This window comes from Cotesia typhae, unplaced genomic scaffold (assembly GCF_013202065.1).
Source record: "Cotesia typhae breed Kobodo isofemale line unplaced genomic scaffold, CoteBio_Ctyphae scaffold_152, whole genome shotgun sequence".
Taxonomy (NCBI): Eukaryota; Metazoa; Arthropoda; class Insecta; order Hymenoptera; family Braconidae; genus Cotesia; species Cotesia typhae.
This window is the reverse complement of record NW_027423776.1, coordinates 9,216,345-9,243,068: the sequence shown is the minus strand read 5'-3', so window position 1 is coordinate 9,243,068 and position 26,724 is coordinate 9,216,345. Positions and strand designations below refer to the sequence as shown.

The window sequence follows — 26,724 nt, the reverse complement described above, 5'->3', positions numbered from 1 at the left end:
TATTGTCTTGGATCAAGACGAAAAGTTCTTGAATCAAGTAAAATTTATTTAAGCCAATAAAAATTTCTTAGTTTAAGAATTTTTCTACTCAAATCAAGAAGATCAAATTCTTCAAAATTATTTACTTGATTCAAGAAAATTATTTTTTCTGTGTATTTTTAACAAAAGACCTGCTGAATAATTAAATCGAATGAATGGAATGTAAAATTTCAATTCACTCAACAGAACTTGAAAATTAATAGCTCCGCTGTTGGAGATTGAACTCGGTTCTTGCATGAATGAATAAAAAAAGAAATTATACATGTGACCTGCAATGAAACCACTAGAGTATGAATTGATGATTTATTTTAAAAGTTATAAATATTTAATAAAATTTGTTATTTGCAGACTGACACCCTGGCGCCATTGTTGAGTTTCTAGATGTCTAGCTTGTATTAACATTCTTGGTTGTAATTCTCAGTGTCTCAAGTCTTAATTCACATAAAATTTATTATAAGCTAGAGTTGTAAACAGCGTTAGCATAATCGCGTCAAGAAGTCATTTACGCGATGAGTAGCGCGTGCAAATGTTGTATTGTCATTCTTCATGGTCTTCTCTTTTCTGTGAGTATTTATATTGTGTAATATATTATACTCTACTAAACTATGTTATATTATACATGTAGATCTGAATGCACACTTGTCTCTAACTCGTAGACAAGAGATTTAACAGTATTACAAATAAGTAAAGACTTACACAAGCTCAGGGTGTATTTAACGGCTGGTTTCACCCCACGGATTCACACTCGATCTCATAAATTAACTTTTGATCATCACATCCAACGAGATATTCAAGATATTCAAGATAACAGAGTAAGGGGTGTTACTCTCTCATCACGCCACTTTATAAATCTAAATATATTTTCATCCCTGTAATTTAATCAAATGGTTTGGTTTTATTAAAAAAGTCCAGTGTATTTTTATTCTTATAATAAAAAATAAGAATACTAACCGGGATTGTTATAATGATAACAGTAATGGTTGGTGAATAATTCCCACCGTTATATATCAATAAACGAGGGTGTATTTGGTCGAATATTTGGATTACAATGGAATATATTGAAGTGAGTGAGCATTAGCGGAAATTTGCAACGGTTGTCATTTGTCTCGATCTCGATGTGAAAATAAGAGAGAAATTATACTACTTCTGTCTTCTTCTCAATTCTGATGTATATGTAGACGATATACATGAGCGTACTTATATATATAGTATTGTATTGTATTGTGTGGATCGTAGTACTGAGTACTGTTGTTGTATGAATTCTATAATATCCATTTTGACAGTACGAAATGGCATCACAATGTAGGGTGTGAAAATACCCCTGGGTACATGTCCATCAACCGCCCGTCACACCAATTACTTATGATAATGTCGCAAAAACTGACTTTGATTTAATGTTTAAATTTCATCAGATTCCTGATAATCGTAGCAACTCTTTTCAAACAGAACTGTCAATTTTTTGTTTTACAATCTTACATTTTTTGGATTAAATTTTGGAGATATTTTTGATGACAGTTTATTCAATTTTTGGAAAACTAATTTAGATAATTATTTTCAAGCAGGGTCAACCCCATTTTGCAATATGATTGGCCATAGATTTTTTTTTTTTTTTTTTTTTAAATCAAAAAAAGATAAAATAGAAATTTTATCCAAAAACATGAAAGCCGCAATATTTTTTCCAAATAGTGATTATAAACTATCAGACATATTATGTTTTTCTTTTCTTTCAAATTTTTTTATAATTTTTTCTTTTAAATTAAAAAAAATTTTTTTTTTAATTTCTTAAATCATTATTACTAAACATTCTACACATAAAAATGTAATCATATTGTTGTAAATTGCCGAGGGCGTTTCTTTACAAATAAATAAATCAATAAATAAATTAAAAAAAAACTGAAACTAAAAAATTAGATAAATTTCGATGAATTATCTAAAATGAGTTTCTCAATTAGTAAAAATAAATTTTTAAAAACCTGGTCTGCAGTAACTAAAACTGTTTTGATTAAAAATCTAAAATTCAAGAAGAAAAAAATGCTGATTAACATTAAATAATAAAAAAGACGAAAGGAGTAAAGAGTACCAATAAATAAAGGTTTACAAATATAAATAGAAAAGTTCTGAAAAGGATATAAGTGGTGTGTGGTTATTGAACAGTCGGTTGACTCCGGAATAAAATGAGAAACAGTTACATGTACGTTTGTCAAACCATTAGGGGTTTTATCCCCCTATCTATATCATTGCTCTTTTATTTTTATACAGCATTCCCTGTTGGTCGCGTCTCATTTTCAATCCACCCTTGGTCCATACATCCACTTCCACGGCAACACATCTCTCTCATTTTATACTATTTCTCTGACTCGCTCTATCTTTAGCTTTAATTCAAGCTCTTTATACTTTTATTTTATATTATTCCTCGTTCTGATTTTCTGACTGACGAAAGAAAAAAATAATCTAATATAACGCGTCTCGCTTACCACCCCCTTTATGGACGTCAAAATATGACAGTTCTCTTGGGTCACCACTTTACGCTACAAGAAGCACATTGGGGTTCTGATTCGAGGGCGTTAACTTTGATTATCATTTTGACACAACTTTAATTTACGCTTAAATTTAAACCGTGACAATTAGACATTCATATCCATGCATTCTACCACATTTCAACAACTATTATAATAAATTAATAAATAAATCAATTTAATTTACATGAGTACGTGCATTTTTATTGTTCTTATAGATAAATTATAGAAAAATTATTTTTTTAAGCTTTAATTTAAATTTCAAGTCTCTGTTGACTGCAAATATCGGATATAGTAGTGACATCTCTTGTACAAGAATTACGCTTCATTTTGACGCATTGAATTCCTAGTTTATTAATTGTTAGTAACAATGATTATTATTATTATTATTATTATTAATCCTTTATGATAAGAAATTAAGTTTGCGGATCTATTTTGACTAATTTCATGTTAGGTTTCCTTAAATGATGATAATTTGGTAAAACTCTCACTAGAAATTCCAGCTGACCAACTTGGGGCTGCAAAAAAATTATAATTAATTAAATTACTGAATTACTAGCAACCTTGCAGTCACTATGTGGTAAATAAAATTTTTTAAAAGCATAAGATTGTTAATTTTTATCATAAACATTTTTTTTCGACTCAACATAATTTTTTAAAGTAGTAAAATTAAAAAAAAAATTAATAACTAACTGTAAAATGTTTATAAAATTAATTAATAAGACTTACGTATGGTTTATCATTCATTTCACGTCTATGACAATCCGACCCGTAAATAATAGTATTTTCAGGCACAATTTCAGGTTCAATCAATGAACATGACGTTCCTACAACGCATCCACTGGTCAGCTCGACTTCTCTACAGACTTTTGCTGCAAAGTAATTAAATTTAGAAACTTATTTTTTTTTATAAAATAAAACTGAACTTACCTTTTGTTTCTAGGACATTATTGTCGCCGATTTTAAGAGCTTCGCAAAGAGAATCCGTCTCGAAGACATTGAAACTGCCAATCGTTTGCACGGGACATTGAACATCAGAGTCTGGAGGTAGTCTGGTTGAATCAATTGATAAAATCAGCTGACTACTAATAAAATTAATTTATAAATAAAAAATAATAACACCTGTTTGCAATTGTCGCCATTTCTTCAATAATATTCCCTTCGCCGATGACAATCGGTCCGTCTTCGGCGAGAATACTGGCTCTGGGGTGGACTATTGTCCTGGGTCCAATAGTTATGTCACCTTTTAGGATACTTTCATCGCAAACTACTGCTCCAGCAGCTATTTTGACACTAAAATAAATAAATAATTAATTAATAAATTTGTAAAACTTTTTTTTTTTTTTTAAATTTAACCTCATTGTAAAAAAAATAAGTTAGATCATTTTTATGTATTTATTAAGAGTGTTAATAATAAACTGCAAGTGATTCATTTAATTACACTCACTTAAGTCTCCGCATTGTTGAAGGCGTTGACATTATTGCGAAATAAATTAAATTTTTTATTATTATTAAAATTCAATTGACAGATGCGATTGTTTTGAGTTGGTGAAAATCAAGTGCTGCCATCGGGCAACGTCGGAATTACGAATGAAAATATAACCTAGAAAATAATAAAAGAAATTTTGTGAAAAAATCTCTTGAACTGTCAAAATATAAATAAATATTTTATTTATTATGTCCCCTATAGCCGATACACGGCATCCCTATGAGAGGCTGTTGAGTATTTACCTAAATTCGCCTACCACCACGCCATCTCATGGTCCTTTTATGTCAACTTACCTCCCCGCGGGGCCGCGGGGGCTTGATATATCACGTGATCGCCTGTAAGCGCGGCAACTGTCGCGTCTCTCCTCATAGCGTTGAGTTTTCGCCATCTTGACACACGCCATTTTTTCCGGTGCCTATTATTTATAGCGAAAACATTAATTTTTAGCGCATTTATTACGAAGCAATTTATTATTTAAACCAAAGACAGTGTTGTTAAATGTATTTATTTTTTATTTTTGGTCAAACCAGACGAAACAATGAGTGAAGTCGGCGAGAATCCCGGCGAAGGTCCCCCGGCAAAAAAGACACGTTTAGAGGAAGACGTAGAAGGCATGAGGAGTCAGTTAAGTTTTCTCACTAATCTTTTGCCTCGTTTTTTGCCCCAGGGTTCGCAGGTCATACCTACTGAGATCGAAGAGCCTCAGTCGACCCCACTACTAGAGCTAGGCGAATGCTCGACTACTATTGACGAGAAGAAAATCTCTCAGGTGACAACAGAGGAACGAATGAGTCAAGTTAACGTTTTACAACACTTCGAATCCAGTGAATGGAAGGAGGTGAGATACTCAGAGGCGCTCAAAAAATTGGTACGTACCCCGGGCTTCACAGAGCTCAAGGTTAACAATGAATTATGCTACCTTGATAAAGGTAAGGACTCCTTTTTATCCACGGATCGAGTCATGGCTGGACTGACTCACGTCCTTCTAGATCAAAGAGATAATATTAGGTACATTATGGCTGACTTTATTGATTGGATAATAGAGAACCAGGCAGTCATCACTAAAGAGGACCTCACTAAGGTAGTAACTGACAATTTTGGGGCAGGCTCAACAATTTTTAATAATTTTGAACAAGCTTTGCAGGTAATCTGCGGAAAGAGAGCTGAATGCATCGAAAACAGAAGAGAACGAATCTTGGCAGAGATCCCAGTAAAAAATGTCCAGGTGGCCCTGAAAAAGATTCCACCAAGCTCCGAATTCCTCTTTGCGAAGGAAGAGCTGACGTCACTAATAACCTCTCTAGGGGAGCACAATCATGGCTAAGCCCTCCACCAAGCTTGATACCAAAAAGACATTCCAGAGGAGAGAAATCCCCGAAGCAGCACGAGCCGACCTTTTCAACCCTCATCAAGACCAAGATTCCAGCCTCCCTCAAAACAGGGATTTCAGGCTAGAAACAGCACAGCACCTCGTCAACCAGGTAACAACTCTAGCTTTAAGCCCAAGCAGGACTTTCCTAGAGCCAGGAGTACGGATTCCTTTCGCAGGAAATCCGAAAAGTGACTATATGAACCCCCAAATATTTTCTGGAGGCCAGCTCGTCAAATTTTTGAGCAAATGGCAAGAGCTGGGTGCCCCCGAAGTAATACTCAAGATGATTTCAGGCTATCATATTCCGTTTGCAGACAAACCCAGCCTAAATCCTCATTGGCAATCTTCCAGGTTCAAGACAACCTACTCAAGCGAGATGAGGGAGCAGATCGGGTTGCTCAAGGCTCAGGGTATCCTGGAGTCCCCCAAGGATCCAGGTCCAAGCTTTATCTCTCAGATATTCCTGGTAAAGAAAACAGACGGGTCTTGGAGACCAATCTTCGACTTACGCCACCTCAACAGGTTCGTAAAGAAACTAGAGTTCAGTTTAATTTCGCATCTTCACATTCCAGACTTCCTGCAACCCGGAGACTGGATGGTCCGAATCGATATGTCCCAGGCATACTTTCATATCCTGGTGGCACTATCGCACCGATGCTTCCTTCGCCTCATATTAGGCAAGGAGCTATTACAGATGACGTGCTTGCCCTTCGGCCTCTCATCTGCACCCCATGCCTTCGTGATAATAACGAACTGGATTGCGGAAATCCTTCGTTCACTAGGCATGAGGGTGGTTGTGTACATAGACGACTTCCTGATCGTAAATCAGGACAGGAACTGCCTGACAAAGCAAATAAAGACGGCGATAAGACTGCTGGAGAGCTTAGGCTGGAAGCTGAACTTCAACAAGAGTGTTCTGGAGCCCAGTCAGATCCTCGACTTCCTAGGGATCACTTGGGACACGAGGAAAGACAGGATAAGCCTTCCAGAGAAGAAAGCTCAGAAAATAATAGCTCTATGCCAGGAGATCAAACAGCAGGGAACCTGCTCGCTAAAGCAGTCCCAACAGCTTCTAGGATGCTTAAATTTTGCGACCTTCGTAACATTCCGGGGTCGTCTTCACTGTCGTCAACTCCAAAGGATGAGCAACCAGTTCAGCCAGGGACGTCCTCGCGAACAGCTGACAATCTGCAAGGAGATTGTGACAGAACTAGAGTGGTGGCAGGGAGCAGCGGCCCTGAGCTCACCACTGCACAAAGGGTCGGTCACGAACTTTCTGACTACCGATGCAGCAGACTCGGGATGGGGAGCCCAGCTAGACGAGACCCTGATGGCAGGTCCTTGGTCGAGATCCCAACAAAATTGGCACTCGAACAAGAAGGAGTTATTTGCAGTAATACAGGCAATACGGAAGCACGCTCAGAAGCTTCGAAATGCCCACATTCTGGTACAATCGGACAACCAGACAGTAATCGCCTATATTCGAAAGGAGGGCGGAACCAAGTCCATCGATTTGCTCGACTTAACCTACGAACTCCTTGCGCTTGTAGACAGTCAGAACATAACCCTGTCTGCCTTTTACCTACCAGGTCGTTACAACGGCATTGCAGACCGCTTGTCTCGAAAAGCAAGCCTCCCAGAATGGCATCTGCGCTCGCTAGCAACAAGAGAAATATTCAGAAGGTGGGGAGAACCCGAAATAGATCTCTTTGCTTCCGGAAGATCAAGAGTGGTCAAGACCTATGTCTCGATCGACTCCAGAGATCAATCCGCTTGTTATATAGACGCCTTCAGCCGCCCGTGGGTGTACAAACGAGCTTGGATATTTCCACCGCCCAACCTCATGCCCAGAGTTCTAGCGCATCTCAACTCAAGTCAGGGAGAATTTCTCATAATTGCCCCCAAGTGGGAGAAGACATTCTGGATGTCGGATTTAACCAGTCGGAGCCTGGAGCCCCCGATAACCATAGAAAGACTGGAGTCGGTCCTGGTAGACCTAGCAACCAACCTACCTCCTCCGGAGATAGACAGACTTACTCTACAAGCGTGGAGGATTGGGTGTGGGGAAACCAGGTCAGAGACTGGTCCCAGGAAGAGAAGGAATTAATAAAAGACAGCTGGAGACAGTCAACTCTTGAGACTTATAGAGCTCCTATTCGCAGGTGGCTTGAATGGTGCAGTGAGACAGGTGTTAACCCGGGTGCTCCTAGGGGACACGAACTAGCTAGGTTCCTCGCAAATCTGGGCATCAAGGACAAACTAGCACCCAGCACTATTTTGGTCCACAAGTCTGCAATATCAACATTCTGCTCCGGTGGTAATGTCACAAGCTTGTCATCAGATTTCCTAGTCAGGCAGGTACTCAAAGGAATATCGTTATCACGACCAAGAGAAAATCACGCTCCGATTTGGGACGCACAGAGCCTTTATGATTGGCTGTCTACGAGCCCACCACAGCTCACTTTCTTCGAAATCTCGAGACGCACGGCCTCATTACTTCTATTGGCCTCAGGTCGTCGCATTCATGACCTAACTCTACTGAAGATTTCGCCGGGTCACTTAGACAATCTCGGGAATGAGATTATTCTCTGGCCAGCCTTCGGTTCAAAGACCGACCGAGCATCTTTTCGTCAATCTGGTTGGATGATTTCGAAACACGAGAACATACGATTATGTCCGGTTACCTGGGTAAGAGCCCTACTAAAGAAATCAGAAGAGAGAAGGCAGGGAACAGAGCTAGAAGAGCTGTTTATCACTCTGACTGGTCCAGTCAAAGCAGCTTCACGCACTGTGATAGCAGGATGGATTAAGTCTGCTCTGAAGGCAGCGGGAGTAGACGCTACTCCAGGAAGCGTCCGATCAGCAGTAGCTTCCCGAGGATGGTTAGATAATCTCCCCTTCAGGAGATTCTCGAACGGGGTAATTGGAGATGTTCCAAGACTTTTTGGAACCACTACTGCCGCCAGGTTGTGGCCAAGCAAAAAGACAATCCTGGTCTACTGTTCAAGAACTTCAGGGCAGTGAACTTACAAGCAAACAAGCATACTTGAGGTACTCAGGACGCCCCGTCTACCGCTTAGGCATGTAACAAAGTAATATATTTATATTTATATAAGAGCTCCAGCTCAGTACATTAAAATTTAAAAGTTAAAAGTACTCTAATTAATAAAAATATGTATCGTTAGTCATAGCAATAAAGAAAAGTAAACAGACGAAGTTTTTGCCAACAGTATTCAGATTAATAATTCAACCCTTTTTTCAGCCTCACATAGCGTTGAGTGATCACCAGTAGAAATCAAACACGTCTCTCATAGGGATGCCGTGTATCGGCTATAGGGGACATAATGCAAGTATTTTGAATTACAACAAAATACGTATTATGATCCCGAACCGATACACGGCATCCCGGTGGAATCCTTACTGATGAGAGCCGCTATGAGGAGAGACGCGACAGTTGCCGCGCTTACAGGCGATCACGTGATATATCAAGCCCCCGCGGCCCCGCGGGGAGGTAAGTTGACATAAAAGGACCATGAGATGGCGTGGTGGTAGGCGAATTTAGGTAAATACTCAACAGCCTCTCATAGGGATGCCGTGTATCGGTTCGGGATCATAATACGTATTTTGTTGTAATTCAAAATACTTGCATTATAATTGATTGATAAATATTAAAAGTTTGTAAGTGAAGTTACAAAATGAATATTTTACCAAAGAAAAGGTATGAGTTTTTTTTTTATAGATAATTTCAGTGTTGTAAAAAATTAAAAATATTTATTAATAATATTAACCTTAATTATTATTTTTTAGATGGCACGTACGGACCAAAGAAAATATTGCCAGAGTTAGGAGAGATGAAGCTCAAGCAGCTGAAGAGGAAAAAGCGCGTCAAGCTCGTGCTCAAAAAGCTGTATGTAAAAAAAATGACATTAAAATCAGCTGTTATTTATTTATTTTTAAAGAAAAAAAAAATTGTTTTTAAAAAATTGCATTTTCAAATTTTTTTAAATTTCTCTATGTCAATTTTTTTTTTAATTTATTTCTTAAAAAAATTATTAAATATCTGCTGCTTTAATTTTCATAAAAAACAAATTTTTTTTATGAGTATTAATTATTTAAAAACTTTGATGTGTAAATTTTTAGGAAACTGAAGCGAGATTAAATTTATTGAGACAGCAAGCAAGGTCAAAATACGACGGCAGAGCTGATGAAGAAGAAAAAGTAGAAAAACCAGAGGAAAATGAGCACGTTAATTTTTTCAAAGACTTGGAGGAAGGTAAAGTTGACCACCACAAGCCTAACGCTGAGCGCGAAGCTGAAAAAAAGGCCGAGAAAGAAAAGTACGAGAAGCAGATCGGGTATCTTACTTACTTGGGACAAAATACCAACGAGTCTACTGGCAACAAGAGTTGGTATGAGGAGATACACCACCGGTTAGCTGACCTGGATGATAAAATCGAAGTTCAAGGGGAAAAGAAGGTCAGGTATGATCCTTTGGTCAACATGAAAAGATATCTTGAGACCATGGGCTCTGATTTAAAGCCTTCTATACAGTCATCTGGTTCTAAAAAACGCAAATTGTCTAGCGATGATGTGGATGTTGATGATGATGACAGTCGGTCGTTAAAGAAGCATAAAAAGTCGAAGAAATCAAAGAAGTATAAGCGCGAAAAAGAGGAAGAAAGAGGAAGTAACAAAGCTAAGCCGAATATTGAAAAATTGCGAGCGCAAAGATTGATAAGGGAGAAAGCGGAAAAATTAAGAGCTGAAGCGCTCCTGGCTAAGGTTAGAGGTGATCCTGAGCCAGTGGTTAAGGTCAAGGAGGAGCCCAAGACTCCGAAGATAAAACAAAAATACAATTCGCAGTTTTGTCCTGAAATTGCTAGGCAAAATTTAGTTAATACTCCGAGACGGTAATTATTTATAAAATAATTACAAGTGGAATTTTTTAAAAATATTTTTTAATTCTAACTTAATAAATTAAAAATAATCAAAAAAATTAAAAACGTCGGCTAACTTTATTATTGTCATCTGAAAATATGTAATTTAATATTTAAGAAATTATTAAAATTATTTTTCATTAAGATTGTAAATAAATAGTATTAATATATTAATTTATAAAAATTAAACTAAATTTTTTTAATTATCATAAATTCAATAATTGAACAGGTACAAAATCTAAGTATCGATTAAAAGAATGTAAATATTAAAAAAATAAACACAAACACGTCGATAATAAAGAAAACACGTGCTTTACAGCAGTTTAAAATTCAAAATGGCCAATTGTATATATTTTCGTCTGTGTACTCTGATATATTTACTTTATTAATTTATGTAAAATTTTAACATCACATTTAAATCACTTTTAAATTCCCAGTAAAAGTCAGTATCTTGAAACTTAAAAATATATTCATCTATATAATTTGTAAAAATAAATAAAAACTTCTAAATTATCTCTAAAAAAAATTAATTGTATTGCTAAAGGTGTTGGTAAATCAATTGAATTGCTAAAAGTGTAAATATAACCACAAAAACGCCACAATGTAGACAATATGTTTTTAAAAACAATTAATTAATTACGGCTTCCATAAAAGTGTAAAATAAATGTAAAAAAATTTTTCTAATTAATTTAAATCATCTGTAATTATGATTGTGTATTTTAAAAGTAAGTTTAATGAATGGTTTGTTTGCCGGGAAAGATAACCTTTATCAGGTGCGTATTTTTGCTATCTATCTATATATATATATTTTTTTTTTATTAATTTTATAATTAATATATTTTTTTCTCTGCAGGATTTTGATATTGAAATAAAACTTGGCAATGATGTCAGAAGACATGTCAGACACATCATACTTAACATATGAAATAAACGGCTCGCAGTTTATCTTTCAAACTCTGTCAAGCCTAGTCGAGGTCGGAGGCCTAGTAGCTCCCATTACCAAGGACGTAAACGTGAATTTTATTTCTAAAAGCCAAGAAGTCGAGGCAGATTCAGCTTATAACCTCGAAGAAGAAAATATCCCCATAGTTTGCGTGGACGGAGTGATCTACGCGCTCCAGAACGGTCAGCTGCAGGAGTTGGACCTGTCACGGTTGCAAAGTAATGGCGAGGGTCAAGTATTCATGGTACCTGAGACGGAAAATTTGGTAGATTTAAAAGAGGACCCGGAGATAAATCTAGAGCGTTATTCTCAGCAAGAAGGGCTGAACGTAGAAGCAGAAACTCCTATCGAGGATTTTAAACTAGACCGCGACTGCGAGGAAGCGTTGAATGCAAATGATTTTGTGGAAGTGGTGGCTGCTTTCAAGTGCAAAATCTGTCCGTTTACAACGCAAGACCGCGGGCAACTGCTGAAGCACTTCCAGACTGTCCACGCGAATCCTGCCGCTGATTCTGATTCTAATTCTAATTTTTTGAAGGTCAAAGATCCGGTCAAGTCTGATGAGGTTAAATTGGTGTACATGTGCGGAGCGTGCTCGAATTGCTTTCCCTCGATGGAGGACTGTCGGGAGCACATGATCAAGGATCACCAGCTGACTGAAGGTGCTGTTGACGCTGAGGAAGAAAAGCAGGACATTAAAAGAGTTGAAGAGCCGCCGGCTCAGAAAGAGGTCAAGAAAGTTAGTAGTAATAAATTGGTGAGCAAGGTAGTAAAAGCGAACGATGAGTACGCTAGTAATAAAAAAAAATTAGAGATTAAGGAGCGTAATTTTAAGTGTAATTACCGAGGATGTATTCATAAGTTCAGCAGCGAGGAGCTTATGCTCAAGCACGTGCTCTGTCATGTCGATTCTCAAAATGCAAATGTTTTTAAATGCAACATTTGCACGGATTTGATGTTCACCAAGTGGAGATCTTGCTGCATGCACTTGTGGAAGAAGCACAATATTGACATTGATTTGCTCTGCTGCAGTGTCTGCAAAAGCTACAAGAGTGTCTCGAGCGTCAAGCTGCTGACGCACATGAGAGTCCACAGCGAGAACAAAGATTACGAGTGTCCGGAGTGCGGAAAATGTTTCAAGCAGGCCAGCCAGCTCAGGAACCACCGGATCATGCACATGGACCGCAAGTCTGCTGACGCTCCCAGGTGGTACACTTCGAAAACATGCGAGATGTGCGGGAAGACTTATGCGGATTCCAAGTGCTTGAAGAATCATATACAGGCGGTTCATTCTAAGCTCAGGCCGTATGTTTGCACGGTCTGTGGGCATTCCAGCGCTAGGAAAGCTATGCTCCAGATGCACCTGAGGCAGCACACCGGGGATAAACCTTTTAATTGTGACAAATGCCCTTTTAAGACGGGGGATCATAATTCTTTGAGGAGGCATATTATGAGACACACTGGGGTCAGGCCATACAAGTGTCCGCATTGCTCGTATTCTGCCATTCAGAGCAGTGCTTATAAAAATCATTTGAGAGCTAAACATCCTAAGCTGTCCGGGGTTTTTACCTGTGAAATTTGCTCTTTTAAAACTGTCAAGAAGGAGAGCTATATGGAACATGTGGGAGATCATGAGAAGGGGTTGATTAAGACTACTAATCAGAAAAATGGTAATTTTATTTTTGATTAAAAAATTTATGGTATTGACGGTCTAATTAGCAATTGGTCTAACTCCTTATTTTTTAGAGGGTAACTTTTTAATATTTTGATATATGAAAAATTTTTTATTTTTTTTATTAACTAAAAAAATATTTTTAAAAAATTGCACGTATAATTTTTTTAATTTTCTACATGTGAAAATTCTTTTTTTAATTTTTTAAAAATTATTTTTCAATAAAATATATTATAAAAATTTTCAAATTTGGAATAAAAATTAAAAATCCCGGGGTGAGCTTATATATTTAAATTTAGTGATTGATAATTTTTTTTTTTTTAGTTTCAGATACCAATAACGTTGAAGTGTTTCTCGGCAATATGGCTGCAGCCCACCTGATACTAGATGCATTTTCAAAAAAAGACAAAGAAATAGAAGCGACTCTAATGTCGTCGTCGACGTCGGCTGACGGAACATCTCAGACGATAACGATACAAATACCGTCGACGCATTTGGGAAACTCGTTGCCGATCGGGGATAATGCTATCAAAAGTAATATTAGTATTAGCAGTAATGTTAATAGTAATACTAATAATAATAATAATAATAATTCGACGATCGAGCAAGAAGACGATGAAACAATGCATTGTTTTCTGAAAATTCCACACGAAGAGGAAGAAAATATTGACACGGGTGGTATTACTATCCCAGCGGAACCTGAAGATATTGAACCAACGATTCTCAATGTTGAATCTTAAAGTGATATTAATTTTAATTTATAAATATTCATGTACACAATATTTTGTTTTAAATAATTAATTAAAAATTCACTGACGTTGTTGATTATTGATGAACTAGTCACGAACTTTCTTCAAGTCAGTGTTATTTTTTCTTCTTTTTGTAAAAAAAGTTTAAATTAAAAATCATAGTTGATTTTTATAACTAGTTGATGACAACTGAAATGATTGTATGTTTTGGTGGTTTATTTATTTATAATATAATAAAACGATACAAGTTTACAATAAAAAGGTAAAATAATTGTTTATGGAAGCCGTTGAAAGTATTAATTAAAACGCACTGTTTTGTGGAATACTTACGTCGGTGTAAATAAAAAGCATATTGTATTGTACAATTTTGAGGAGATTGATAAATTTAAGAGTTATCATCCAGATAACTTGGGATTATTTTTTTTTTCGTTGATATATTAACACTGAGAATTATTTTTTTAATATTGATATTTATTAACAGTCCTTGAGAAGTTCTCCGAAATATGCAGTCAGAGCTACTAGCTTTCGATCTAGAAAATTTTGCTCAACTTCAACACCACCTCCAGGCCCTGCTAGAATGGCGAGCTGCAATTTATTTATCATTAATACAAATTAATAAAATTATTTTAAATGTTTTAAAATACAATTAATAATTTTTTTTAGATTTTTAAAAATTTGTAAGAAAAAATTTTTTGACTTTTAATTGATAAAAAATTTGATTTAAATATTGAAAATAAATTAAAAAAAAAAAAAAATTATTTTTAAAAAATTAAAAAATGTAATTTTAAAAATTTCAATTCATCTATTTTTTATGAAATTTTTTTTTATTCTTCTTAAAAAATAAACCAGATCTAGAAAATGATTTTTTAAACGTAGAAAAATAAATTTTTTTAGGTATAATTAATTAATAAAAAAATTTCTAAAATTGTCTCTGAATTTTAGCATCATAATAAATCTACAAAAAAAATAAATTGTTAAAATAATAAAAATAAATTACCTGTATGGTGTCAATGTTCCGTGGTAAAAAGTAAGAAATATTATTAGTAATTTGTTGAGCTGTATTAAATAACTCAGCCCCACCATGTGGGCTCAAAATATTATCCAAATTAAAAGTGTCATCGTGTGCGTACTTAGGCCCGCCCCAAGGCGGACTCAAAAAAACAACATCGGCAGCCAATTTATCAGCGAGTTTAAAAAAATCACCAACAATAAATTCAATTCTATCTTGAACTCCATAAATCCTAGCGTTGTTCCTCGCTAATTCAATTTTATCTTCATCAATATCAATAGCAATAACCCTCTCGCAAGTAAATGCAAATTGTATGGTATTACCGCCAGCGCCGCAGAAGGCATCTACGATAGTATCACAGCGACAGCGTTCGGCAATGTGCATAGCAATTTTCTCAGGAGTCACCGAGAACCAGCTCTCGCGATCCAGCTTAATACCCTGATCAAATCTACTGAACAAACGGTACCTCTTAACCCAGTACTTCATCAGCTCGCGATCGTTGTCAACCTCAACAGGAAGACTGACGTTCCTCTTGGTTTGCTTTCTGCGGCGCTTCTTCAGCGACTTCTTAACACTGTCATCATCATTCGTAGCTTTGCTGTTTATCACATCAACTTGGTCCTGTTCCTTGGCTGAATTACTAGCAGCAGACTTGCCATCAACAATCACAAAGTCTTCATCAATGCCCGGTTTAACATTAAGGACATTATCACCCTTGTCCCCCATCTCCGTCTCAAATTGTCCAACCTGGCTCTCGAAAACATCATCAGTGTTCTCGCAACTGTCAAAAGTCCCCTGCAAGTCAGGCGGAGTTTCCATCGAGCTGGTGCTGGGCTTGCTGAAGACTAGACGCTTGGCGCAGAGCTTGGAATTATTGATTCCAGTATCACACTCTTCGTCCGAGCTCGAGGTAAACTGTACTTTGGTATAAGACCCTATATCATTAGCCTGTAGTTCCGTATCCGCTGGGACAGTTATCGGACAGAAGGATAAATATTGCTTCACCTTATCAATAGTATTCGTTATTTCAAGCCCGTTGTCATCAAAGTACGTGTGCTTGTTATTTTTCGCGCGATTTATCTTCATTTTCAGCTGCCTGTTCGGCAACCTCACGTGTTTCTTCCGATAGACTACCTCTCCCTGCAATTTCAGCTGGTTATTTTCCTCATTAAATGTGTAACCCATAATTGAAAAAGCCTTCTTTATCGTCTCTAATCCTTCCTCAGTTTCCTCCAGATCCAAAGCGTGCGAGCGCTTCAGAGCAACATGCTTGTTTTCCTGGGGCTTGTCTCCATCACCATCATCAGCATTAGACTTTTTAAATGTCTCAACAGAAGCAGGCGGCTGACTTTGAGTCGCTTCACTCTGACTAAACTCCTGAGTCTTCTCAGGCAGAGACGAAGACTCACCTTGAGCCCTGGGGTTGCTTCCCGAAGCCGTGACAGTCAAATTTTGCATCAGTGCGCCGACAGAATCAATTATTTTCCTCTTGGAATCCAACCGACGTTTGGAGGCTGGTTTTCTGGTCCCTGATTTACTTTCAGTTTTATTTGATGGACTTTTAACTGGAGTTTTCAATTCATTTGCTTCAACGATAATAATATCGTCGTCCAGTAAAAAATCTTTGTCTTTATCTTTTTCCTGATTTAGCGGGTGGTTATTATTGTATTGAGGTTGTGCGAATTGTTGAGCGTAATGGTAATTATGATTATCATAGCTATCAGTCGTTGGTGAACTATTAATAGTAATACTATGTCTATATTTATTATAACGCAGTACAAAATTATCGTAGTGTTTTTCGTACATAGCTTGGAAGTTCATTTTCCACAAGTACTGCCAATACTTATCGCTGTCGCTCGCGGGCATCTCGTTATCCTGATCGAGACTGCTGTTGGTGGTGACATTGCTCTCTATAGAACTCGTCACTGAGCTGACGAGGCTCAAAGATCGCGCTGAATTAGAATCATAACTCGATTCAGACAACGTCATTTTTGTAACGTTGGTCATTGAGTCGGAAATAGTCGCGTATGTTTTAGCGATTGACCCGTTTGTTGAGTCGCAACGTGACATCGCGATAAGTCTTTCATCTTCAGCGTTTGACGCTTGGTAACTATCCTCGACGCTGTAAGGACTCAGCGGATTCCAGCCGTCTCCAACTATCTCGCCTTCATCATAACTCCCCAGTTTTTTGCGGTTCTCTTCAGCTTCTTTGTCGTTGACTATTTCTTGGACGTCATTTTCAAAGGAAAAACTTACGCTGTTTCTACTTCTGCTTTCCGAGTCGCTGGATTTATTTTTAAGAAATATTCCCTCGAAATTAGAACGCTCGCTAGCGCAATTTTTGTGAGCTTGACTGGGAAAACAAGTGTTCTGCTCGCTAAATTTTTCAACGGGATCTCGAGGAGATTTTTTGCTCTCGATAGCTGCTGGTGGCGGGTCGATGTTGATGTCATGCAAGTAATCTGGGTTTATGTAGTCTGCGTACTTGGCGATCCAGGAGGCCCAGATTACACGCTCGCCATTCTCAGCCCAGAATTTCTCCCAAGATACTTCCAGAACGCTCTTTTCACCGTTGCCGTAGGTTATGTCGACGTTCAAGTATTGATCGTAGATGTCTGAATCGGCGTCACAAGAACCGTCGAACTCGCTGTGGTTCAGCCATTTATTGTTCAATTCACGAGGCTTTAAATTAACTACTAATTGATTTAGAGTCTTTTGTGCTACTTTAGGTTTGTCAGATATTAAGGGATGTAAGCCAGCGGTTTTAGACTCGTATTGCTCGTGATATTCTGATAAATCGGCTCCAGAGTCTGATTGATGGAGACCGAGTTTGTGAGAAAAATTTTGTGCTGTTGATCTTTGGACTGAGTCGCGTACTGAATCGTATTCATCTGTTGAGTAATTGTTGTCTGTGTGCGATGCGCTGCAATAACAGCTGACTGGTTCTTCCTAAAATTTATAAATTATTATTATTATTGGTGTATTTTTGTAAAATTGTCAGACTTAAAAAAATTTTCTGACAGTACAAAAACAACACCAGAAAATAAAATAATTAAAAATTAATTAAATTTTGCTTTATTAAATAATGACTTTTGTTAAATTGCACTGTACTTTCTTAAATATTGACGTTTTTAAAAATATAAGCTCATTCCGATGTTACACTCATCAAGAGCTTTCATTTGAGTACCCACATGCATTTTCATATATTTTTCATATATACATATATATAAATAAATGAAAAATTGATGTGGGTACTCAAATGAAAGGTCATAAATTGACTATCGGTGTAGACAAAATTTTTCTTATTCTCTCAATAATACAAATTAATCCTTCAAAACTGTCTGTCAATTTTAAATTAAAATTTTTTAAAATAATATAAAATAAAAATTAATCATACATCATGTTTTTCAGTAATTTGTGCTTCGATTAGATTCTGCTTATGGATATCCAGCATTTCTGGTAGACAATCATTCTCATTCTGGTTATCTTCTCCAGGTTCATCGTCTTGAATCACCGTATAAACTTCAGGGTTTCTGAAAATAAAATAAATTAATTAACTCACTGAAAAATAATTGAAAGAAAAAATAAATTGTTACAATTAAAACCCCCCAAAGAGAAATTATTAAATGCCGAATCAATAAGTAGAAATTGATTATATAAATAATGAATTTGACATGTCTGATAAATAATAAAAATAATTATTAATCTAAATGATTTCATAAATGACCCTTGACATTTATAAACTTGTTACTGGAGTCACGAGCCCATATAATAATAGTTGAACTTAATCATGTGTTCACACTACTAATCGATACCGCATCAAAAATAAACCACTGCTTTCAGTCGATATCCGTCAACTAAAAAGGGTTTTATTGAAAATAAATAAATAATTAAATATAAAAAGGGATAAATGATAATTACCTGATAAATACGCGACTGCAAAGACAGTATGTGTAGTCGTCTTGATTTAAAAATTGAGATTTTTCAGCAATATAAACTTCTGCAAGCGGTTCCCAGTATGGCTCACACATGTTATTGAAGTCCAAATAAAAGCTCTGGTTTTTAGCACACACTGGAACAAATTTATTCAAGTTTTTTTGTTGGTGGGTTAAATAGCCATCATGATCAGGAAGAGTGTCAACTGATTACAGGAACTAACGTAGAAATTTTGAAAACACTTAATAAATAATACTGATGATACTGATGAGTGGTGGAAGGACATGAAACATGGAACGATGTATGTATTGATATGTGCTAATACTGTTCTCTGTGCTGAACTGATATTCTGGAGCTTTATTATGGTTGCTTTGTCGAGTTGCATTCGATGTATCGATATGTATTTTATTTTATGCGTCGATACTGCAGCGCGATAGGTGAATTCCCTTTAGTTCTTCTTCTTCCTTCTTCTTATTATTATTTTTATTATTATTATTTTTTTCTCGTCAACTCGGTTGATAATTTCGGTCTCTGATTTTTATTTTTGAATAAATTTTGAATTAAGCGCGCGTTTCAGCGCCTCTATCGGATAAAAAAATTTATAACACTGAAGTTGACGGATATTAATAATTTTTTGTAACACTGAAGTTGACAGACATAAAAATTTTTTTAGAGTTTTATAGCCATTAAATTATATTAAAAAGTTTCACACGTGAAAATTAATGAAAAATACAAGTGAAAATTTTCAGAAGCATTTTTTTTTATTGTAATTAATTTATTAAAAAAAATTTATGACACTGAAGTTGACAAATACTAAAAATTATTTTAAAATTTTATAATAATGCAATTATTATAAAAAAAAATTAAATTAAAAAATTCCACATGTGAAAATTAATAAAAATTACAAGTGAAAAGTTTTAGAAGCATTTTTTTATTGTAATTAATTTGTTATTAAAATTTTTTTAATTGACAGCTGACGGCTAACTTCAGTGTTGTAAAAATTTTTAATTAGTATTCAGTTGTCATTTGACGAATTGCATACTGAAGAAAATTACAGAAGGTAAAGTATTTGATGTTTTTATAATATTATAAATAAAAAATACTTTTAATTTACTTATAACTTATTATTCAGTAACTTATAAGAATCAGAAATTATAAATAATATTAAAGTTAGCCGACATCTAAAAATTTTTTTTTGTTGGAAAAATTATTATAAAAAAATAAAAAAATTTTTCATTTGTAAAAAATTTGAAAAACTGTGAGTACAATTTTTTAAAAATATTTTTTAGTTCTAATTTAATAAATTAAAAACGTCGGCTATTCTTTATTATTATTTATTTTTTAAATAAAAATTTATCTATCGTTTATCAATTATATTATTTGTTGGTAGTATGGACAATATATTTTTTATTTATCATCTTGTAATAAAAATAATTCCGATTAAATATTTTATTAAAATGTACAGAATTTTTCTTAACCAACATGAAAATAATTTTTAACTTCAAGATGGCGACACAAGTCTCACTGAGTAGCTCACGACACTTGAAACTGTGCATGCCTGATGATGGCGAGTATCATAAAACTTGCAATTTGATCTTTATTACCTCAAAGTGTATGTCTTTCTAGATTAAACCGAAAGCCAGGTGTCAATTTACGATGAAAATAGATCGGGGAACATTAATCCAGGAAGTTGATCGCACTTTTGTGAATTCATGAAATTAAAACACGACCCCGTGTAAATTAAACCCGGTTCGCGCCAAAATAACTTGTTTTAATAATTTTAATTTAATTAACTGTCCTTAAGTATTAATAACATTACTTGCAATTTATTATTTATTACCGTTGTACAGATAAATAGGTTTGGTATTGCTAGTAATTCCGAGAAGTTATTGTTATTACTACTGTCGTTTGAAACGAGGCCAGAGATGTGTGATCGTATAAGGCCTGATTAAGGAGCTCTGTCTCCGGTAAGTGCACTTGCACTTTTATTATTAATTTTGTCAGTATCTATTGAGAGAAATTATTTCTTTTTTGCTTAAAAAAATAATTTGCGACATCCGTGATTATAATAATAATAATAATGGTAGTGGCGAATGTAAATAAAAATGTCAGATGCGGATCCAATTTATCTAAATTCGAGGTCATACGCCTACGCCTCGCATCAATTTTTAAAAAACTAAAAACAAATTTTAATAATAGTAATTTTAATAAAAATAATATTAATTTTTAAATACACCTACGAGTAAAAATAAGAATTAACTAAAATAAATAAATTAAAAAAAGATTTTGGCTGCAATAAAGTAATTCTGAGAAAAAGCAAGAAAACTTTTGGCATAATTTCCAAAGTTCATGATCTGTAATGCGATATTTCAAGTTCTTAGTAATTATTAATTTAATTTTAACTGTACGATTAAATTTTATTGATATTTTTTTATTTATATTATTATTTTATGTACTTAATATTTTTTTATATTTGTATTTATAATTCAACCATATAAATGATATAAATTTTCGGAGTTAAAATGATTAATATCTTTTTGAAAAAGAGAATTATTTACTAACAAAAGACGAGGAGGGATTATTGACTTCCGCCGTGAGAATGATCAAGTGATTAGCATTTATAAAATTGTCATATTCTATTCACTGAAAAAAAGTATAAAAGTATTTTTTGGAATAGAAGTCTTTCGTCTTTTAGGATTCTATTGAGTATGAGAAGAGCGAAGCATATCAGGAGATTAAATGAAAAATGTAGGGATAGGAGTACAGATGAGAGGAATACATCCAACACAGGTGTATGTCAGTGTAGTAATTTAAGATCTCATCCCTATTATATATTAAACACGATTTGGTGAAAGTCTGGCCTTATATTTAACACCAACACCAATTGGCGCTCCGGGGTCAACGAGGCCGTCCTATTGTTGTGTTGCTTTTCGAGGGGATTCAGGCACTTGTCTAGTAACCACTTGTCTAGCCTATGAAAGGATACGCTTTATAATTATTTTAGATCCTTTTTACTTCGATTAATATTCAATTTTTAGAAAGAGAAGAGGTCACTGTCATTAATCAAAATTAGGTTTATTTTTTTCAGAAACTAGTTTTTTTTTTTTTTTTTTTTTTTTTTTTTTTATGGGAATTGATTTTTAGAACTGTCAAAAATATCAATTTCAATTATTTTTTTATTCATTCAAAAAAATTTTGTGTAAATTTTTTTTTTTTTTTAAATAGACAGTTTATTTGAAATTTTTTTTTTCTTTCCATATTGACGTTAATAATTTTTATTTATATCAATTTAAAATACTAAATTGATAAATGTTTGTCAATACAAGATAATATTAATTTTTTAACAATTTTATCTGCATAGAAAATTGAAAAAAATATCGTAGCCGATAATTTTTTGTTAACTTCAAATGAATCATCGTCTCCCACGTTTCGTTTTATTTTACTTAACTTTATATTATTGTAAAAAAGTAAATTTCAATAGATAACAAAAATACGAGCGTACAATAAAATTTATCGCAGTGAGTCACAATAATTGTTTCGACGCAGAAAAAAAAATAGTAAACAAGTTTTCTCGTAAACAAGTTTTATAAAATTAAAAAAAAAAACTAAGCTTGTATCATTAGTTGTTATAATCAAGCTAGTAATTGGAATTAAATTGAAGAAAATTATACTAATCAAATGGTAAATTTCAATCGAGTAAATTTATTGAAAAAATTATCTAATAATAATAAAAAAAAAAAAAAACTTTTGAAAAATCTCAGTCTTTATTCGGATGAATAAACCATTACTTGCAATTTACTATTTTGATTTTCATGGCATGTCTATTCTTGACATTTACATTATCGAAGTCTTACATAATTAACTATCTACTATTTTTTTCACTTAAGATTTTATCCGTTAATAAACAGGGCTGTGACGAAGGAAAAATATCGTTAAGGTTTTTATGCCAGCACGGTTGCTTTTACGCTTGAATGAAAATTCGGTGACCCTCGGATTTCTTTCTATTCCTTTGTCTAGCTCTGCTGGAAATTTCAAACAAGGCTAGCTTCTCGTTCCTTCAAAATTAAATAAATATCATAAATAAGAATATGAAGCAGGCAAACGATAATTCAAAACCAAACAATGTCCGAAAATTTTTCTTAAAGCAAGAATCGATTTAGATAAAAACTTGCATTCTTTAAATTTGTCTCGATAACTAATGATAATACTTGACTACAAAAAATATAAACCGGCTTGTAGTATTCTGTAGCTGATGATTCATTCAAAATAAGTAATGAGTCGAACTGATAGACCATTCTATTACTCGGAAAATTGGAAAGACGTCTTTTCTATTTGATTATGATATATTGAAAAAAAAAAAAAAAAAAAAAAAAAAAACTACTGCAATAAAAATGTTTTATAAAAAATTTACTTTTGTTTCAGGATATTCTGTTCGAGTTGGTTCAAGAAATTTTTAGGATTAAAATACAAGGTAATATTCATTAAAAATATTATTTTGTTTATCATTATAAATTTTTTTCAAATATATTTTAAAATGAATTCAAGTAAAACAATTTATTTTAAGTTTGTTTTTTGGTTTTTTTCAATGAAAAAATTATTTCTTCAACCAAAAATACAAAATAAAAAATTAATTTGATAAAAAAAAAATCTTGGACCAAAAACATAACTTAGACGAATTTTTTTTATTTCAAATCGAGTTAAAATTTTTTTTAATTAAGTAAACTTTACTTAAACTTAGAATAATTTGAGATTTCAGTTAAAACATTTTTTCTTAAATTAAGTCAATTTTTTTGACAATATATTTTCTTTAAAAAAATTAATTTCAAGGCAAGTAACTCCGAAATCAAGTCAACTGAATCTCAAAATTATTTTTTCTATCTATCAAAAATATTTCTCTTAAATAAAATTTTTTTTCTCAGTATAACACAAACAATAAACAATGTACATAATTAAATACATGCATGTTTGTATTAGTTGTTATCGTGATTCTGTTTGAAACACAACATAAATCTAACAGTATGAAAATAGCGAGTAATAGTGAGAATAAATCTATATAATAGTTAGCAATCATGCACAGCAATCTGCAATCGATTGAATTGTTATTTCCGGAAAAATTTTTTCCTTTTCTATAAAATAACGTGACTCTCGAGCTCTAGCTCTAACAATTACTCTTTCATACTCATTATCATTATGTTCTATACTATTATAACTACAATTCTAATTTTTTAAATTTACACTTTTATTCTCTTCGCGCTCACATTATATTATACATATATTTATATATAAAACACATCGCTCTGAGTCACGGCAGCTTGTAAGAGCCAAGGTCGACAATCCGCCCACTGCCCGGTGGGTTTTCACTGCTAAACATGAAAAATAAAAATAATTATAAAATAAAAAAATAAGTATAAACTCCGGCAGTTAATAAAGCAAATTTTTATTTGCATTAAAAATTTAAAGTAACACCAAGTTAAACATTTAAAGCAAACAAGCTTGTACGAGCTTAGAGTCTAGAGTTCAGGGAGCTTAAGTTGTAAAATCGATGTTTATATCAAAGAATAAAACAAAGCCGACAGCAAATTGCACATATAATGTATACATTAAATGAAACGAGAGTGACAAAGTATGAGCGTTAAGCGTTTGCGCAGAGAGGTCAAACGCAACAGGTGCCAACAGGTAGGTTACAAGGGATGGCGATTTGATGACTCATGGGTTTACACCAAGAATTTTATCTTTCTCTCTTCTCTTCGTCTTACTCTTGAACCTTTTTTTCACCACCCAGTAACTACTTCACTACATAATCATACTACTTTCGCTCTTGTCGAGGTACCCCACTGACTTTACTTGCCCGATGAGTCACATGCCACACGTGTCTTGCGTTCAGGCTAAGAATTCCGTCTCCATGCAAACTTTTCGTATCGTTGCACCATATAACGTGTTATAATTTATTATTTATAACAAAATTTACGAGATTATTTTTATTAGTTAAAATTGATTTATTTATCCGAAAATTTACTAATATTTTTAAAAATTAATTTTAAAACACTGAAAAATTAAAATATTTTCATTAAGAATATTTTCTTAAAAAAAAAAAAAATTTGATAATTGTTTAGAATAATTTTTTTTTGTCTAAAAAATTGATTTAATTGATTGAAATAGTTTGTAATTAATTGAAAAAATTAATTCATTCATTTTCAAACAAAGAAATCTGTCTGGAAAATATTTTTTATTTTTTTCACTGTACTTTAAAAAATTTTAAGACTCCAAAATAAATAATATTATAATTTATGATATATTTTAAAAATTTTTATTAAAGTGTAAAAAAAAATTTTTTTAATTTAAAATTTGGCTGAAAAAATATTTTTAATGGTATATTTCATATATACTCGCGATAATAAGTTTTTAGTTAAAAAATGTTTATAGTGAAAAAAACTGATAAATTGAAATGTGAAGTAATTATTAATTATTTAAAAGTATACTGACAGAAAATCACTTTTTTAATAAATAAAATTTTTTTTTTTAATGTTTAAAGCAATAAATCGAACATTTACTCCAAAATATTTACTTAAAATATTTTTTGATATTTTTATTTCATAAATATTTTTATCACGTTGTATATTAAAAGTATTTATTATTTATTGAATAATATTCATTAACATACGCAATAAAAAAATTAATATTCGATTCAAAACATGTGAGCTGTTGATAATAAAGTGATAAACAAAGTTCGACATTGAAAAAATTTAATCGTCAGTTTAATGTAGCTATTTAATCTAATCAGTGTTTTTAATATATTTTTACAGTTAAATTTATAAATTCATACTATACTTATGTCAATAAATATTTATTAGATGCATTGAGTATAAAGCGTCAATTAGTATTAATGTATGCGTTTAGTTGAAATCACGTATTTATAATTCATAATTAAAAGATGTTGGATAATATGTTTGCTACGGTTCATCGAAAATGACTTTCACAGTAATTACAAATATTCGAATGGAAAATAGAATAATGATGTTTTTTTTATTATATTTATTAATTTATATTATTTTTATTAATACAAAAAAAAAATAGATGCAATTTTAAAGTTTATAGAGTACATTTTAATAGTTAACTATTATGTAAAATATAAAATTATGATTTATGTTCACAGAGTGCAGAAAAAGTAGAAAATCACTTGTGTCGATACGCGATGAAATCGTCTAATAAGGAGAAATACCATAACCAGCGATATATTTCACGTGAGTACTGAATATTATATAATAAAAATTTATTTTTGACGCAGAGCTTAAATTTTAATGAGCACATAAATTTTTTAAAAATTTAATTTAACTAAATAATACGACAAAAAATTTTTTTTTTAATTTTCAAGATTTAAAAAAAATTATTTGATTCTTTGAAAGAAATTTTAAATATTATTTTTATACAAAAAAAAAAAAAAAAAAAAAAAAACTAGTTGACCCTGAAACTAAACAATTACCTTTCATCTTATCAATACAAAAATATCCATTGAAAAAATAATTTATAATTTATTTTTCTTGATTATTTATTTATAATTGATTTTAACAATAAAAAACAAAGTTAGCTAATATGTAACATAAGATAACACTTGAGTTGTGTCTTATATGCATACGCCGGATAAGAATGAACTATACAAATAATTTATATAATAAATATAAATATACATATGCTAATGACAGTAATTAAAATAAGTGTTATGTAGAATTCGCTGGGTTTTTTGGGATTTCCGAAGGTTGTTATCGGATTTCCGGGAAATGTACAACGTGGTTTAATTCTACGAAATAATATCCCACATGTTTGGTTAATGTTATGTGTAATATGTGTAATGCGTATAAGTATAGGCATTTAAACACACGTGTGGTCCACATTAGTGTTGAAACCCGTCAGGTAAACACGCAAACTAATAAACGTATTATGTATCATATATTGTATGCTCATATTCAGGTATATAATTCTATAATAGTAGGAGTGTGGTAAAATAAAAGAGATCGTTCTCAGAACAGCATTGAAAAATATAACAAGGAATCCAATCCTAGTGTGG

At 33.1% G+C, this 26,724-nt stretch overlaps 6 protein-coding genes across 8 annotated transcripts; 4 read left to right on the top strand and 2 right to left on the bottom strand.

Annotated features, from left to right (window-relative positions):
- Nucleotides 1–2,724: 2,724 nt before the first annotated feature.
- On the bottom strand, nt 2,725–4,247 carry Dctn6-p27 (dynactin subunit 6). Of its 2 annotated transcripts, none has more exons than XM_074255877.1 (5): nt 4,003–4,247; nt 3,678–3,848; nt 3,486–3,607; nt 3,285–3,427; nt 2,725–3,073 (listed from the first exon to the last, which is right to left on the bottom strand). In XM_074255877.1, the coding sequence occupies exons 1-5, from the start codon at nt 4,032–4,034 to the stop codon at nt 2,972–2,974; spliced, it is 570 nt and encodes a 189-aa protein (XP_074111978.1). In that variant the 5' UTR covers nt 4,035–4,247; the 3' UTR covers nt 2,725–2,971. The 2 variants fall into 2 exon arrangements, with proteins under 2 accessions (XP_074111978.1, XP_074111979.1); XM_074255878.1 differs by having other exon boundaries at nt 3,912–4,029.
- Nucleotides 4,248–4,288: 41 nt separating this feature from the next.
- Nucleotides 4,289–5,368, top strand: LOC141535860 (uncharacterized). The gene is made up of 2 exons (XM_074256020.1): nt 4,289–5,125; nt 5,189–5,368. Exons 1-2 carry the CDS (start codon nt 4,583–4,585, stop codon nt 5,366–5,368), a joined length of 723 nt encoding a protein of 240 aa, XP_074112121.1. The 5' UTR covers nt 4,289–4,582.
- Nucleotides 5,369–5,422: 54 nt separating this feature from the next.
- LOC141536690 (uncharacterized) lies at nt 5,423–8,811 on the top strand. 2 transcript variants are annotated; one of them, XM_074257387.1, is made up of 2 exons: nt 5,423–8,496; nt 8,679–8,811. In XM_074257387.1, the coding sequence occupies exon 1, from the start codon at nt 5,663–5,665 to the stop codon at nt 8,438–8,440; it is 2,778 nt and encodes a 925-aa protein (XP_074113488.1). In that variant the 5' UTR covers nt 5,423–5,662; the 3' UTR covers nt 8,441–8,496; nt 8,679–8,811. The 2 variants fall into 2 exon arrangements, with proteins under 2 accessions (XP_074113488.1, XP_074113489.1); XM_074257388.1 differs by lacking the exon at nt 8,679–8,811 and having other exon boundaries at nt 5,745–5,882; nt 5,989–8,659.
- A 184-nt stretch (nt 8,812–8,995) lies between these two features.
- Nucleotides 8,996–10,465, top strand: LOC141536692 (leukocyte receptor cluster member 1 homolog). Its single transcript, XM_074257390.1, has 3 exons — nt 8,996–9,134; nt 9,224–9,323; nt 9,557–10,465. Exons 1-3 carry the CDS (start codon nt 9,112–9,114, stop codon nt 10,328–10,330), a joined length of 897 nt encoding a protein of 298 aa, XP_074113491.1. The 5' UTR covers nt 8,996–9,111; the 3' UTR covers nt 10,331–10,465.
- A 433-nt stretch (nt 10,466–10,898) lies between these two features.
- LOC141536691 (uncharacterized) lies at nt 10,899–13,804 on the top strand. The gene is made up of 3 exons (XM_074257389.1): nt 10,899–11,126; nt 11,207–12,966; nt 13,293–13,804. The coding sequence occupies exons 2-3, from the start codon at nt 11,235–11,237 to the stop codon at nt 13,706–13,708; spliced, it is 2,148 nt and encodes a 715-aa protein (XP_074113490.1). The 5' UTR covers nt 10,899–11,126; nt 11,207–11,234; the 3' UTR covers nt 13,709–13,804.
- A 111-nt stretch (nt 13,805–13,915) lies between these two features.
- On the bottom strand, nt 13,916–19,011 carry Tgs1 (Trimethylguanosine synthase 1). Its single transcript, XM_074257386.1, has 4 exons — nt 18,648–19,011; nt 18,124–18,259; nt 14,715–17,675; nt 13,916–14,302 (listed from the first exon to the last, which is right to left on the bottom strand). The coding sequence occupies exons 1-4, from the start codon at nt 18,755–18,757 to the stop codon at nt 14,192–14,194; spliced, it is 3,318 nt and encodes a 1,105-aa protein (XP_074113487.1). The 5' UTR covers nt 18,758–19,011; the 3' UTR covers nt 13,916–14,191.
- Between the last annotated feature and the right edge of the window lie 7,713 nt (nt 19,012–26,724).

Bases quoted from the DNA above. Each gene is read 5' to 3' on its own strand.
- LOC141536692 (XM_074257390.1), top strand. From the start codon at position 9,112: ATGAATATTTTACCAAAGAAAAG. The intron at 9,135-9,223 runs GTATGAGTTTTT...ATTATTTTTTAG, and splicing joins AATATTTTACCAAAGAAAAG to ATGGCACGTACGGACCAAAG. The intron at 9,324-9,556 runs GTATGTAAAAAA...GTAAATTTTTAG, and splicing joins AAGCTCGTGCTCAAAAAGCT to GAAACTGAAGCGAGATTAAA.
- LOC141536691 (XM_074257389.1), top strand. From the start codon at position 11,235: ATGATGTCAGAAGACATGTCAGACACATCATACTTAACATATGAAATA. The intron at 12,967-13,292 runs GTAATTTTATTT...TTTTTTTTTTAG, and splicing joins GACTACTAATCAGAAAAATG to TTTCAGATACCAATAACGTT.
- Tgs1 (XM_074257386.1), bottom strand. From the start codon at position 18,757: ATGTGTGAGCCATACTGGGAACCGCTTGCAGAAGTTTATATTGCTGAA. The intron at 17,676-18,123 runs GTATGATTAATT...TATAAATTTTAG, and splicing joins AAATTACTGAAAAACATGAT to GAAGAACCAGTCAGCTGTTA. The intron at 14,303-14,714 runs GTAATTTATTTT...AATAAATTGCAG, and splicing joins GGAACATTGACACCATACAG to CTCGCCATTCTAGCAGGGCC.
- LOC141536690 (XM_074257387.1), top strand. From the start codon at position 5,663: ATGGCAAGAGCTGGGTGCCCCCGAAGTAATACTCAAGATGATTTCAGG.
- LOC141535860 (XM_074256020.1), top strand. From the start codon at position 4,583: ATGAGTGAAGTCGGCGAGAATCCCGGCGAAGGTCCCCCGGCAAAAAAG. The intron at 5,126-5,188 runs GTAGTAACTGAC...CAAGCTTTGCAG, and splicing joins CTAAAGAGGACCTCACTAAG to GTAATCTGCGGAAAGAGAGC.
- Dctn6-p27 (XM_074255877.1), bottom strand. From the start codon at position 4,034: ATGTCAACGCCTTCAACAATGCGGAGACTTAA. The intron at 3,849-4,002 runs GTGAGTGTAATT...TATTTATTTTAG, and splicing joins TCAACAATGCGGAGACTTAA to TGTCAAAATAGCTGCTGGAG. The intron at 3,074-3,284 runs GTAAGTCTTATT...ATTTTTTTGCAG, and splicing joins AAATGAATGATAAACCATAC to CCCCAAGTTGGTCAGCTGGA.